This window comes from Cololabis saira, chromosome 19, assembly GCF_033807715.1.
Source record: "Cololabis saira isolate AMF1-May2022 chromosome 19, fColSai1.1, whole genome shotgun sequence".
Lineage (NCBI taxonomy): Eukaryota > Metazoa > Chordata > Actinopteri > Beloniformes > Belonidae > Cololabis > Cololabis saira.
Window position 1 is genome coordinate 40,163,146 of NC_084605.1, and position 15,509 is coordinate 40,178,654.

General features: G+C 44.7%; 1 protein-coding gene across 1 annotated transcript in view; it reads left to right on the top strand.

The window, feature by feature from the left end:
• The window catches only part of LOC133419409 (heparan sulfate glucosamine 3-O-sulfotransferase 3B1-like), a 51,766-nt gene extending 36,457 nt beyond the window's left edge, over positions 1 to 15,309 (top strand). The window contains exon 2 of the mRNA XM_061708571.1: positions 13,123 to 15,309. Within this exon, the coding sequence (XP_061564555.1) occupies positions 13,123 to 13,744 (622 nt within the window). The 3' untranslated portion in view covers positions 13,745 to 15,309. The remainder of the gene's footprint in view (positions 1 to 13,122) is intronic.
• Positions 15,310 to 15,509: the final 200 nt, after the last annotated feature.

Genomic DNA, 15,509 nt, shown 5'->3' on the forward strand with positions numbered 1-15,509 from the left:
CCCCGTACCCTACGCCGTACCCTACGCCGTAACCTACGCCGTACCCTACCCCGTGCCCTACGCCGTACCCTACCCCGTGCCCTACGCCGTACCCTACGCCGCACCCTACGCCGTACCCTACCCCGTACCCTACGCCGTACCCTACGCCGTACCCTACGCCGTAACCTACGCCGTACCCTACGCCGTACCCTACGCCGTAACCTATGCCGTACCCTATGCCGTACCCTACGCCGTACCCTACGCCGTACCCTACGCCGTACCCTACGCCGTACCCTACGCCGTACCCTACGCCGTACCCTACGCCGTACCCTGCGCCGTAGGCTCTGCGTCGATTTAACGCAGAACCATAAATCAGCTCCCGAGCCGGCAGGCTGTTCTCATCCCGAAAACATCGGAGCAAATGTATTAACAGGCGTTATTTGGATAAACTGAGGCCAGGTTGGGGATCTTAACGGTTACTTTTACGCCTGAAAAAATATTAAAACGTAATAAAGTGGCATATTAACAGCGCTACAGTGGAAATTAAAACAGCTTTTAGCTCTCAGCTTCCTGATATGGTGCGACGTATGTGCAAACGTAACTACGCAGTCGCTTACGTACCCGAACGTAAACCACGCAGTGACGTAGCAAGTGGTGTCCAAATCCCTAGGGAAGATTACAAGGGCCCTACGCCTGTGGCTTCATTTTTAGGGCTAGCGGTAGTGAGTGAGGGCTAGTGGTAGTGAGTGAGGGCTAGTGGTAGTGAGTGAGGGCTAGTGGTAGTGAGTGAGGGTTAGTGGTAGTGGGTGAGGGCTAGTGGTAGTGAGTGAGGGCTAGTGGTAGTGAGTGAGGGTTATTGGTAGTGAGTGAGGGCTAGTGGTAGTGAGTGAGGGTTAGTGGTAGTGGGTGAGGGTTAGTGGTAGTGAGTGAGGGCTAGTGGTAGTGAGTGAGGGTTAGTGGTAGTGGGTGAGGGCTAGTGGTAGTGAGTGAGGGCTAGTGGTAGTAAGTGAGGGTTAGTGGTAGTGGGTGAGGGCTAGTGGTAGTGAGTGAGGGCTAGTGGTAGTGGGTGAGGGCTAGTGGTAGTGAGTGAGGGCTAGTGGTAGTAAGTGAGGGTTAGTGGTAGTGGGTGAGGGCTAGTGGTAGTGAGTGAGGGCTAGTGGTAGTGGGTGAGGGCTAGTGGTAGTGAGTGAGGGCTAGTGGTAGTGGGTGAGGGCTAGTGGTAGTGATTGAGGGCTAGTGGTAGTGAGTGAGGGCTAGTGGTAGTGAGTGAGGGTTAGTGGTAGTGAGTGAAGGCTAGTGGTAGTGATTGAGGGCTAGTGGTAGTGATTGAGGGCTAGTGGTAGTGATTGAGGGCTAGTGGTAGTGAGTGAGGGTTAGTGGTAGTGAGTGAGGGCTAGTGGTAGTGAGTGAGGGTTATTGGTAGTGAGTGAGGGCTAGTGGTAGTGAGTGAGGGTTATTGGTAGTGGGTGAGGGTTAGTGGTAGTGAGTGAGGGTTAGTGGTAGTGAGTGAGGGCTAGTGGTAGTGATTGAGGGCTAGTGGTAGTGATTGAGGGCTAGTGGTAGTGATTGAGGGCTAGTGGTAGTGAGTGAGGGTTAGTGGTAGTGAGTGAGGGCTAGTGGTAGTGAGTGAGGGTTATTGGTAGTGAGTGAGGGCTAGTGGTAGTGAGTGAGGGTTAGTGGTAGTGAGTGAGGGCTAGTGGTAGTGAGTGAGGGTTATTGGTAGTGAGTGAGGGCTAGTGGTAGTGAGTGAGGGTTAGTGGTAGTGAGTGAGGGCTAGTGGTAGTGATTGAGGGCTAGTGGTAGTGATTGAGGGCTAGTGGTAGTGATTGAGGGCTAGTGGTAGTGAGTGAGGGTTAGTGGTAGTGAGTGAGGGCTAGTGGTAGTGAGTGAGGGTTATTGGTAGTGAGTGAGGGCTAGTGGTAGTGAGTGAGGGTTAGTGGTAGTGAGTGAGGGCTAGTGGTAGTGAGTGAGGGCTAGTGGTAGTGAGTGAGGGTTAGTGGTAGTGAGTGAGGGCTAGTGGTAGTGAGTGAGGGTTATTGGTAGTGAGTGAGGGCTAGTGGTAGTGAGTGAGGGTTATTGGTAGTGGGTGAGGGTTAGTGGTAGTGAGTGAGGGCTAGTGGTAGTGATTGAGGGCTAGTGGTAGTGAGTGAGGGCTAGTGGTAGTGAGTGAGGGTTATTGGTAGTGAGTGAGGGCTAGTGGTAGTGAGTGAGGGTTAGTGGTAGTGGGTGAGGGCTAGTGGTAGTGAGTGAGGGCTAGTGGTAGTGATTGAGGGCTAGTGGTAGTGATTGAGGGCTAGTGGTAGTGAGTGAGGGCTAGTGGTAGTGAGTGAGGGCTAGTGGTAGTGAGTGAGGGTTAGTGGTAGTGAGTGAGGGCTAGTGGTAGTGAGTGAGGGTTAGTGGTAGTGAGTGAGGGCTAGTGGTATTGAGTGAGGGTTATTGGTAGTGAGTGAGGGCTAGTGGTAGTGAGTGAGGGCTAGTGGTATTGAGTGAGGGCTAGTGGTAATGAGTGAGGGCTAGTTGAGTGAGGGTTAGTGGTAGTGAGTGAGGGTTAGTGGTAGTGAGTGAGGGCTAGTGGTAGTGAGTGAGGGCTAGTGGTAATGAGTGAGGGCTAGTGGTAGTGAGTGAGGGCTAGTTGAGTGAGGGTTAGTGGTAGTGAGTGAGGGCTAGTGGTAGTGAGTAGGGGGTGTATTGGGATTGGCCCTTAGTCTTCTTTGACAGAATCTACCTCAGGTCCTAGTAAATCATATACAGTATATATACATATTTTTAAATGGTGTTTTTTTTCCAACTGTCTGCATATACAGTACAGACTAACAGTTTGGACATGCCTTCTCATTCAAACAAATGGGGAAGTGCGTCCAAACTTTTGGTCTGTACTGTATATGCAGTATGCAATATGTTTGTTGCTCGTCTTGATTCTTAACTGCGTCCGTTCTAGTTTGATGAAAGCGTGCAGGAAGAGACCGTCTTTGCCAGACTCGTTGTCCCTGGTGGGAGTTTCGGGTTTCGCTCTCGGTAGTCTGCAGAGGGAAGGACATGCAGCAAGGATACGCTGTACTCATTTCACCAGTTCATGGGGTATGTGTTCCAGTTTGTGCTGGCACCTCCACCCTGTGAGAGGACGACATTAGTTTTGGTTTGTTTTCTTAAGACGTTGTGGGAAGTTACATAGATAGTGTACACTGTCTTTTTGATATATCATCCACTCCTTTCTGTCTATGATCACTTTCATTCTTATTGCACCCACTCCATCCTACATATATATATATATATATATATATGTATATATATATATATATATATATATATATATATATATATATTTATATATATATATATATATATATATATATATATATATATATATGCTATGACCACAGTAATTAAAATATTATATTCACACTATGTAATCCATCTATTTATAACCAATAACAACTCGTATACAGGAGGTCTGAGGTTTCTGCCACTTATTCATGATGTTTGAGTGGATTCAAATAAGGGTAGTAACAATCAAGTTTTTATTTTCTAAACCTGGATCTTAAGACTGATGTCGGCACAACCCAGCTCTACTTTCACATCACTCTCCGTTGCTCCTTTCCCTACATTTTCTCTCACCAGTTTTATTCCCTTGTTTCCACGTTGCGGATCTCGCTGCAGATGTTTGTGTTTTAGTGAGGTCGGGAGCTCAGTAATGCTAATGAGCTGTTTTAAATATAGCACTTTAGTTTAATATTAAATAAACTTCTATTTCCAGTCTCATTTCCTGCTCTTCCTTCAAATGTACAATCATATTGTTGGAGTCTGATTTCAAACCCAACTAATCATCCGTCTGAATGTGGATTTGCCATTATTTAAAGGTTGATGTTTTCATTCAGGGACGTTGTTATCTTGTGGCTCCCCAGCGTGGAGCACAGTTTCTTTCCTTTCTTTCTTCGTGTTTATCAGCAACCTTGTCATTTCCTTGAGGAAAACAGTGGAACATGTCCTCCCATTTTGTTTCCCAAGATAACTTAACTCTCTTATCTGGAAATTGCACGTCTCCGATTTTCTTCCCACCCCCTACAGTGCATGTGTACTACTTTTTACTTCCAAAAGAACGCTGAATAATTTCTTCATAACTGTCAAACTTCATCTGCCAGGAGACTTGGCTTTTTTCTTCGTTGTTTTATCTTATTACGACTTATTATTTTGAATTGTGACTGACATCATCACGTGTCATGGTTTTCATTTAGAGCTCCACTGTTAACTTTTATGATTTGGGGGGGGGGCTAAACTGAACTCCAAGTTTCTTTCAAACTTAAGTTGATTTTCCAAATGATGTCTAATGCAAAATAAGTTGTAAACCAACATCAAAGCCATGTTATGCAACCATATCCCTCCGGACCACATGGGAGGCAACATGTTAAGAGAGTTTCCCATGTCAGCCCCTGGTGTAGGACAACAGTGACCCCTCCACCCAAACACCCCAACTTGAGGCAGATTCTGTGGTCAAAACATCAATCTAGACGCTGTGCGTTATACATTTTTGTGTAAATATTAGAACAAGTTATCAGTAGTTTAGCCTACAACGAAACATTGCTGGTTCTGTATCACATTTCTTTTCTTTGTCAAGGGGTGCCTCCAGAAATACCATTGTTTAATCCTGTTTTACCTTATTTCCGTTTGCCCCTTATTAGCAGGAACTGCAAAAATTCATTTCAAGAATTCAAGAAAAATATACTGCATGTTTTAAGAAAATTTGAAACTATTTTAGACCATGCTGCTAGTTTTAAGTTTTAGAAGAAAAATGTCCTGACCCCATGGACAAAGATATAAATGCTTAAAATAAGACCATTTTGACTAGATTAATGGAATTTGATGCTTATTTTTGGATGGGCTGTTTTTGCAGGGAAGCCGTTGCCATTGCAGCTTACCCATTTTCCAACAAGACTTTGGGGTCACACAACTAGGTCACCCAACTGGTGCAAACCATTGGATTCTATAAAACACATGTGGAATATGAGGCTTAAACACAACTTGATGTCAGCCCAATCCTTGCTTTCTCATTGGCTGTAGTACAACTCTAGTGACTCTGGTTGTATGTTACCTGTTGGCACTTTGATATGACCGTACTCCACTTGTCTATATATGTTAGGTTTGGGCGCACATATCCATTCTTTTATTATGATTTAATGTTTTTATCCCCTGATTTTTCCCCCCTTTTCATCACCCTGTGCTCCTACCTAAGAATCAATCCTGGGCATTTCTCACCCTCTTGCCCCCCCGGGAGGGCCGTATCTGAGCTCAAGCCTCCCTCTTGCTTGAGGAGTGAGCAGGCCCTTCTCTGGCCGGACGTACCGCGTGGAAGGATCACGTTATTCCGGCCAAAAAGTTAAATACATTTTTGATTTATTGTTAAATAAGTAAAAATAGGTACAGAATAGGTGTAAAATTAACAAAGTTAACAACCTACAGTATGTTTCACAGTTGTGTTATCAAACCTGCACAGTCCAGAGTGTTGGAGGAGTACTTAACCATCCAGAAAGGTGGAGGAATTAAAACTGTAAAATGCAGATATGCAGGCAAAGGGGGCACAGTGTGTGAGGATTTTTAAATCCACCGAAGGAAAAAAGAAATCCCTCAGAACTGAGACTTTTAGGGTCACGTAGCACATGATTATCCTGATCGCAACTTGCTGGAAAGCTCTCTCCTGTAATCCCTGAATGATAAGTAGTTGTATTTCTCAGCGTTTAGATCCGGCTGAGGAAGGAAGCCCTGCTTTGGTGCTGACTGCTTAATCCCAGACATGACATAAAACTATGGGAGCTTCAGTGGGCGTTTGGAGCAAACGTTGGCTTTTCCAGTAAGCGGTGTTGCAGTAGAACATCCACCTCTCGGTTCCCTCTGGATGGCTTCCTGTGTGGCGGCTCTGCCCACGAGTCCAGCCCGCAGGGCAGGTAAGGGGCTGTGTTTTCACACAAGGTTAACAGAGCAGTAACGCTCCGGGCTGGAAGGAGCTGGTTTCCCCCCCGCCACACATTAGCCATTACTCTCAATCACCCCCCTACTTCCTCTTTCTCCTTCCTCCCCTGACCTCCGCGAGCATTCACTGACCTGGAAAATATCTGGTGAGTCGGAGCCATCGGCGGCGGCGCCGGGGCACGCATCGCCTGCAAACAGCAGAAATATTGAGCCAATTACAAGATTATTATCTGGCGGTAGTGGCAGGGGCACGCGGTGGGAGTGTATTTATGTCTGCCAGGGCTCCCTGCTGGAAGATGAAAAATGAATCAAAGGCTGGTGAGAGGGGGGGGGGGGTCAGCACTCATGCCCACTTGCCTTTTTTACAACACCCATCAATTGACAAGCTTTGGCTGAGACCCGTACCCCTCCCTAAGGAGTCGACGCTTACGCAAGAAAATCCCGCTTGGATCTGATTGGCTTGTCACTATTTTGTTTGTTTATTTCACACTTAACATGAAGACTCCACTCCTGACCTTATGCTTCACATTAACGCACATCCCAGGTCACCTCATGTACATTTTTTTTCCTACAGACTCATTACTCCGGCACTTTAGAACCAACTTGTTGTACATTTTTTCCTTTAATATTATTTGCTCTTTTGTATTGCACCAATCACCACAACATATTCCTTGTGTGTGTTAAACTACTTGGCAATAAACATCTTTCTGATTCTGATTCTGCATGCACCAATAGGAAAGAACGGCTGGCATACTTGGACAACTTAGTGGTCAGACATGAGTCATGGCCTGAGTGTGTAATTGGTTTTCAGGTAGTACAGCAGGCTCATTATTCGAAGGTGGTAACTTCACAGACAAGCTAACAAGGGACACATTGAGTGATGTGCTGTCTGTTGCTGTGTGCATCGGATTACAGTTTTTTATTAGGGAACAGAGCTGCCTCCAAGAGTTTTGGCATCCTCTTCCAGCTAGTTGGTTCCATATGAGGGGAATGACGTAAAATGACATCCGTCATGTTCTGTCATGTACACAGGCTGTTTGCTTGTTATGCTGTAAACATCTGAGTCTTTGTTAATATTTGTCTCTTTTCATTCCAGCACTGAAATTTGTGCCAGAGCAGTGAATTTGATTTAAGGGGAAGCCCGGGTTCATGGGCCGTGTTTCTTGTTTCGTTTAGGGGCTGTGTCTTGTTTCTTGAGTGGATCCCGCTGCCTGTTTTTCATGCCTCACTGTGCTTTTGGGAGTTGTATTTTAGCAGCGCTAAGAAAACATCAAAGCGGAATCTGGAAGTGCAGTAAATCCCCAGCACTCGGACATTTATCATCTCTTACATCACCTATAGTTTTATTTGGAAAGAGCTGCATGCTCGTGCTTTAGAGTGGAAAGAAACACCCCAGTGTAGTTTACTTGCGGTAAAAAACATACGCAACGCTGGTTTTTCCAACTGAAACGTAAAGGCGGAACATTGAATTATTGCACAATATTTGTGTGCATAAGCCACGCAGTCACTTTTCATTTTTAGAGGACATTCAACACCCTAAATATTTTACCTACTGATGCATTTTGGGACGTTATCTAACATCTGGAATCAGACTCTAAAGTTGCATTGTGGACATTTTAATCAGCAAAAAGGAATGTGTGGATAAAGGTTGGTGTTTTTCATTTGTTGTTTTTTTTAAAAACTTTAGTCTGAAAAATTGATGGACAAAAGAGATTAAACGAAATGCATCTCAGTTCATCGAATGTTCTCACTAAGTATCCCTCTAATTGCAGCTTCTGGGTTAGCAACAAGCCTGAACACTTGTACATTGGTTGTTAAGGGGCGTTAGGAGGATTTTAGTCGTGTGGAGACGTCCTGCCTCCTCGGGCACACGTGTGGGAGATGCTGCTTGAACAACTTGCCAGCAATAATTATAAGACTAAAAATCAATTTCTTTACAGAAGGCAAATGTTTAATTAAAAACATATTTTTTTCTCAAGGGGAGTATTGTGAAGAACTGGAGAAGATCTTAACATTGAAATTTCTGCACACTTCAATAATTAATTGGCTATTTTTGTGATGTGGTATGAAGCTTGCTGTCTTCTCAGCGAGCCTGGCAATTATTTCTCCGTGTTCTCTGGAAAACCTTTAAAGAGGAGATATAAAGGAGGGAAAAAAGAGCAAAACCTTTTTGTACTATCAGAACCTACGTTGGGGCATCTGAAGTGGATAAACATCAAAAACCCTGATAGAGCACAATCTTATCTCTTAATTCTGACCAGCCTGAGTCAGTCATTAGATCAGGTAACCAAAATGTTGGGTTTTTCACACCCAGATCAGAGCATGATTATCCGTTTTCTCCATCTTTCTCTTCCAGCCTCTGAACTGTTGGGTGGAGTCAACTCATGAAGCTGACTCCACCCCCTAAAACAGAGCTGTAAAAACATGTTGAAAAAGGGAACTGTTCAATCGGCTTGTTGTTGAACCTAACGATGTCACAGACATTTCATTAAAACCTTGTGGTTCAGCCCTTTTTGGTTTGTTTCTTTTATCTAAATGTCCATAAAGATTACAGCCCACTAAAACCAAAGCGATACTAAATCAGCGGGCTGGTAACTTAAGAACTAAAACATATGTTTTGTTATTACATTTTTCAACAATTTTAGTGTTTATCCAGTATCTTTCCGCTATGACTTCCCTCTACAGATGCACCAAAAACAATTGTCGCATCATCCATAAAATTTACATCAACCTGAATACATAGTTTATAATTTGGACGTCTAAACATTGCTGCCGTCACAACACACTGCATGGCCTCCTGGCCCTGGGAGCCCCCCCCCCCCCTCACCAGCGTTGCCTTGCACCACCACACCGCCACTGTGAGTGCATGGACCACAAAACTAGCTCAACACACGCCATCAAATATGGATGTTTCCTGCAGTACAGGCTCATTTCTTTTTTATAACACAATAATGTTCATTTTTGCATTGTGAAGTTGTGCTACTTTTAAGAGTTGGTTCGCAGCTCCTGTAGTTTCCAAACCAGCGTGATCCAAATGTATTCGGGGAGACAGACAGACAGGCTTCTGGGACCTCCGCTTTATCAATAATTAGTCTGCTCTTTATCAGCGACTTGTCAGCGTTGTAGCCTTTACAGTCCCAGATGATACTGGATTTGTTTTTAAGGACCGTCATGCACGTTCCCTCTGGACTGTTGGTGCAATGAGGCAGACCTAATGTGAGAGGAGAGTAGTCTTGTTCCTCTGCACACAGAGTAAGAGAGGTCACAGACGCTGAGGGGAGTCCTAAGTTCGGGCATTGGTCAGTGTTGGAGCCTCATGTCGAGACGTTTGTGCACCTGCGTTGACACTGTTGCTTCTATCGACCGCTTCCTTCCTGCTGCTCTTGTGCTGACTCTCTGATCCGCGCCTCAAAGACAAATCCCACTCAGCATGCTCGAGCACAAGGATGCGATGTGTTCTGACAATGGCCCGGAGGTATTGACTTGCAGCTTTTAGATCTGTTTCATATCATTTACTGAGCTCAACCAGCAGCTGTCCAAAAGCATGGACCAAACATAAGTGAAACCACCAAAGACAGCACACACTTCACTAGCCAAGACTCTGTATATCTGTTTTGCAGTGGCCCAGTGGGTTTCAACATGCACTGTAAACCAGGAGACCTCAGTAAAGGTCTATAAATATCTAAAATACATGAAAACATAGCATAATACAGTGTTTCCTGATGTTATTACAAGATGTTAGGGGGTGCAATTTCCTAATCCTTACAAAGTACATCTTTACTTTACTTGATTAATCAATGCCGGCGAAAAAAACCTTAAAAGAAAATATCCGCAAGGAATTTAACTGAAACTGCAGTCATGAGGTGTGAACACAAGTTCCTCCGGCAGCGTCCACATGCACATCAAAGTTATATATCCAGCAAAATGCACATGTCAATAATGATAAAGATCTGGTAAACCGGGGATAGGTCAAAACAGATATACAGAGTCTTGATTAGTGATTGATGCAGTATTTGATTGGAAGCCAATGGAGCTGCTGCAGGACAGGTGTTACATGACTGGAAGAGATGGTTCTGGAAATGATTCTGGCGGCGGAGTTTTGGACAAGTTGCAGTTTATGGATGGATTTGTCAGGTAAACAGGTGGACAGGTAGAACTGGGTGTCATCCGCATCGCATAGCAATGAAACATGACATCTGGTCACAGATTGCTGATCAACAGGAGTTACAATATACAGTTGAGGACGATTTTATTAGCCCCCTTACAAAATAGTGCTTGTTTTCTAAGTGTTTTCCAAGTGATATTAACCAGAGCAAAATAAACTGAACACAGCTTTTTGTAGACTTTGTAGTTTTATTTTGGATGCTTACACTATTTTATATTCCACTCAGAAATGAAGATATTGTACAAAACACAAAAACTACTAGGGTCAAAATGATTAGCCCCCCACACCCTAATAGTCAATTGTGTATCCTTTTTGCTGTATTACTGCCTGCAGACGTTTAGTAGTTGTTGTAGTTTACAACAAGTCTCTCACACTTCATTTGAGGAATCCTGGCCCATTCTTCTTTGGCAAATCTCTCCAGTTCCTCTAGATTTGATGGGTGCCTGGCATGGACATGTTTCTTTAGGTCACCCCACAGATTTTCTATTGGATTTAAGTCAGTTTCTTACATAATAATGTTTTGGTGCACAAATATAAATGTTTTGGCCCATATAATGACAAATTGTATGTTCAGGAACGCTCTGTTAGAACCGCCTTGCTCTGCTAAAAAGGATCTTGCCAGAAACTTGAAAAAACTTAAAATTCCATAGGGGGGCTGATAATATCGTCCTCAACTGTATATACTGTACCGACACTGGCAACAGTTTATAGAACATAGATGAGGTAGAAAACTGACAGAAACTCAATGAAAACGTACTTCCTCTGAGAAGCATTGCATGGTTTATTTATTAATCCACTTTGTTGGTTTATCTTACAGCTGATTGTTACAACTTTCCCAGTCACGAGAAGCTTGCATCTGTCAGTTCTATACAATCATTGATGGAGGAAAGTCCTAAACGGAGGCTGGCGTCACATCTTTGATGACACTAGTGTCTGCAGAGGTGTGCTGTGTTTGTGTCACACTCATCCACAGCAAACACGTCAGCGCTCTCCACCGCTTCTTGTGCCTTGTATGTTAAACGGAGCATGCTTGTACGGCAGCCTGAGAGCAGGGAGCTAAAACTGCCTGTAACCCTCACTGAGCTTTGATTGCATGTGCCGGTACCAGCCGTTGCACGGTCCTCTGAACAACCCGCTGAAGTGTTGAACCGTCCGCCCTCCTTTCTGGCCCCAGCAGCTCTTCCACAGGTGGCAAACGTTCCCTCCACCCTGGGAGCAGCCTGGGCCACTTAGCCTGTGCCAGCCCTCGCTTCAAGCAGCAGCAGCCAAGCAGATGAATAATTGATGCGTGCATTCTGTACTTTGGTGAATTTTAGAGCTGTATTCTGCAGAGACTTTAAATGGTAGATGGCGAGCATGTTAATCATTCATGAGCTGCTTTTACCCGCTTTGCTTGAGGTCGCCGGCCTAACGGTTGCTGAGCAGAAGGGAAGTGGCGAAAGAGGACCAGGGGTGGAGAGGTGACGGGAAAGAAAGTCACAAATAAGGGCTGTGTAAGAAAACTTTGCTCATTTAAGTTCACGGCCATCTGTTACCCTCTGAGGGTTTGGACGGTGTGGTCGCTGCAGATATGAGAGACACCTCATCTTCTCCAGGGTCTCATTCAGACGAGCCATCAGTGTCCGCTCGGCCTTTCGCTTCTCCCCACGCTCACGCAGATTTCTCCGGGACTTCAGCTGTGAGCGCGGGTGGGCGTTTGTCTCTTTGGCCCCGTGATGGGGGAGAGGCGGGGTTGCCTCTCCCCCAGTGACAGCGAGAGTGACCTCGCATCCCCCCGTTGACCCTGAACAAGAAGAAACCGTTAGATATAACATTATGAGATCATTTTTATTGATGTTATCATTTATTGCCAAGAGGGTGGGGGCCCTCGAGTATCATATTATATCACTCGTACTATCAAAGCGCCAGAATAGAAATTGACATCTTTCAGTCCGCTCAGCGTGAGAGTATTAGATTCCCTCCTTTCAACTGCAGCCAAGGAAGAGCTTGATTTCCAAACCAGACCCCATCACTTCACATCCAGGGGCATGCCTGTGCTTGGGGCTCCTCTAATCATCTCATCAGCATTTCGTGTTCCTTGCCTGCGTCGTTCTGTTCAGGAGGCTGCAGCCAATCCCAGCGAAGGTTGCCTGTCCCGAGACAAAAACGGCAAATGAGTAAACATTAACGTGATAGACTTCAAATGACTAAACTAGTTGCAACAAACCGTTTCCAGTGTTACGATTCAACATCTTTTTTTTTAAATCTCTTTTTTTTAAACACAAAACAGAGTATACAGAGAAGAAAGAAAAAAAAAAAAGAAGGCTAACAGGATTTATATGCTTTACTTCTGTAGGTCTTGGCCATCAGATCTCCAGGCTTTACTCTCACGGACTCTCTTGAGCTTTTCAAAATATTTTATTAATGGATTCCAAATATTATAAAAACGATCATTGGACCATTTTAGTGTGTATTTTATCTTTTCCAATTTTAGGATGCTTTCACACCTGTCCCGTTTGCAGCAGTTGTTCCGAAACAGGGAGCGTTTCCCCCTAAACATCAGTTGGTTTGGTATATGTGAACACAGCAATCACACTCGGATGTGGGACAAAACAAGCTAGCCGAGATCTCCTAGGAGAGGTGGTCTCGGCTCGCTTCCATTCCAGACCTGGAGCGGTTCGTTTGGAGTGAGAACATAATCCACACAGCAACCGATTAACCACAGAAATAAACTAGCCACACTCGCTTACGATGCTCCATAGTTGTTTTTCCTGACCAATGAGAGAACAGTTGGTTCATGGCATTTGTTATCAGCTTTGAACCGCTACAGACGGTTGCCTTGTGAACACAAACGCCACAAACGATAAAACGAAACAACTGTATCGATTTAGCCCCTGAATCGATACAATTAAGTCAGTCATCCATACAGTTAATTTTGTTGGGCAAGAAGATACGATTTAACATCTTTGACGACGTAGAGACTAAGGTGTAAAGGTTGTTGATAGTTGCTCAGTAAATATCTCTTTTCCTTGGTGCAGGGAGCTGATGCCGAAGACCCTGGAGGGCCAGATCACCATGGAGAAAACCCCCAGCTACTTTGTGACCAGGGAGGCTCCGGCCAGGATCTCGGCCATGTCCAGGGACACCAAGCTGATCGTGGTAGTGAGGGACCCCGTCACCCGAGCCATCTCAGACTACACACAGACGCTTTCTAAGAAGCCCGACATTCCCTCTTTCGAGAGCCTCACCTTCAAAAACAGGACTACGGGGCTCATCGACACGTCGTGGAGCGCCATCCAGATCGGCATCTACGCCAAGCACCTGGACAACTGGCTGCAGTACTTCCCCATGGAGCAGATCCTGTTTGTGAGCGGCGAGCGGCTGATCAGCGACCCGGCCGGAGAGCTGGGCCGCGTGCAGGACTTCCTGGGCCTGAAGAGGATCATCACGGACAAACACTTCTACTTCAACCAGACCAAGGGCTTCCCGTGCCTCAAGAAGGCCGAGGGCAGCAGCAAGCCGCACTGCCTGGGGAAAACCAAAGGACGCACCCACCCCAACATCCACCCGGAGGTGGTGCAGAGGCTCCGGGACTTCTACCGGCCCTTCAACATGAAGTTCTACCAGATGACCGGGCGCTTTTTCGGCTGGGATGACTGAAATTCTTCTTGTCTTGAGGGGACTGAGACGAACTCCATGGAACATGAATCTTAGATTTGGGGAATAAGATTGTATTGATATTAGAATAAAGGAAAAATTTATATTTTGGCAAAAAAAAGTTATAAATGAACCTCAAACATATATAAACACACCTACCCACATTATACCGTAACTCATCTAATCTAGATCATTTCATATTTACCGTGTTGTATTCTAGACATGTAAAATACAACATTGTAAAGACAAACAGCCTTATTATCATTTTCCCTAAATTATTACAATTTTACTCTTTTTCCTCTTTTTCTATTTTTTGTATTTTCAACTTTGAGTAGAAAGGTATAATAATAATAACATATAATAGCCTAATGATAATGATTATTATTATTATTATTATAATAATGATGATGATAATAAGAAAGGTCCAGTGCTATGCTTATAAAATTGCCACCTTTTACTCAGACTTTGCTCCATCGGCTCCATCTGCTCCATCGGCTCCATCCTCAGTACCATGTGTGACCAGTAGGAGAGGGAAAAGGGTTTTCTGGGAGTGGCCGCTGAGATACGCGGCGCTCCCCTGTTCCCTTTTGCCGTCAACAGAGCTTTTTCTAATCTACTCTAATGGAGCTTTTCTTTCTTTATTTGTACTTTATCCACTTTTAAATTCTGCTCTTGAAAGATTTGCATCATATCCGGGAAGAAAGGGCCGTTTTCTTCCCCCCTCAGTTTGAAATTCCTCAGATGTGAAGCAGAGATTGTTTTATACGACGTTTCTTTAAACAAATGAGTGAAATCAGACTGTGCTGGAGTCTTTCGCAGAGATCGTTGCTGAGTGAGTTAATGCCATATTTGAAACTTAAATAGCTGCTTTTACATTTTAACATTTCTAGCAGGAATTCTAAAAGAATCAAATATATGTATTTTTGAAATGTATTTATTCAGAAAGTGCTCAAGCAGGGTGTTTGTACTTGGAATTACTCTCAGCGATGTGTTTGCTGTTTTGCTGTTATTTTCCTCGTGTCTCTGGAGGTTTGTCTTACGCTGTACATTAAAACACGCCGGATCCAGAGGCTCATATATACTCACTTCACAGGGCGGATGTGCCGTGGGAAAACTTCCCTTCGCCGTCCGTTCCAGACGTGTGCGTTTGTTATTTCAAGGGTTGTTTCCCCACCTTCAGTTAACGAAGCTAATGTCAAATATAGCTCTCACTGTTATTTAAGCAACATCAACTCTGGTGGAGGGAAAAAAAACCTCCAGAAAAAGGATTTTTCTCCAGACCGTGACTCAGATGTCCTGGACATGCTTCCCATGGAGCTGAGCGCTCCATGTTGCTTAGAGGCGAAGTGTGTGTGGAGGTCTGTTTTAAAGACGACAGCTCAGTTGTGTTCCTAAGTTTCTAACGGCTTGTAGTGCGAGTCCTCTGGAGGAGGACGTGCCTGAGACGACAGGCGATCAGCAGGGTGTCTGGCGTCGGAGGAGAGGGTGACAGTTTGTGACCAGTCCAACTCTGCTGTTTGGATCGCTTTTTAAGGCACTCCTTGAATAAAAAACATCCTAAGTGAACATCTGCCTATGCATTTCTGTCTGGTATTCATTGAGTCAAAGTCTGCAGTTCAATCAGATCCCACATCCACAATTTTAAAGACCAAACATTAAAGTCATTTCAGTGCTGCTCACGCGTCCGGCGCTCGTTCGCCTGCAGAATCATAACAGTCCTCGCCGGCTCGCCTCCTATCTTCCCTGTTACACCTTGACATATTGTCTC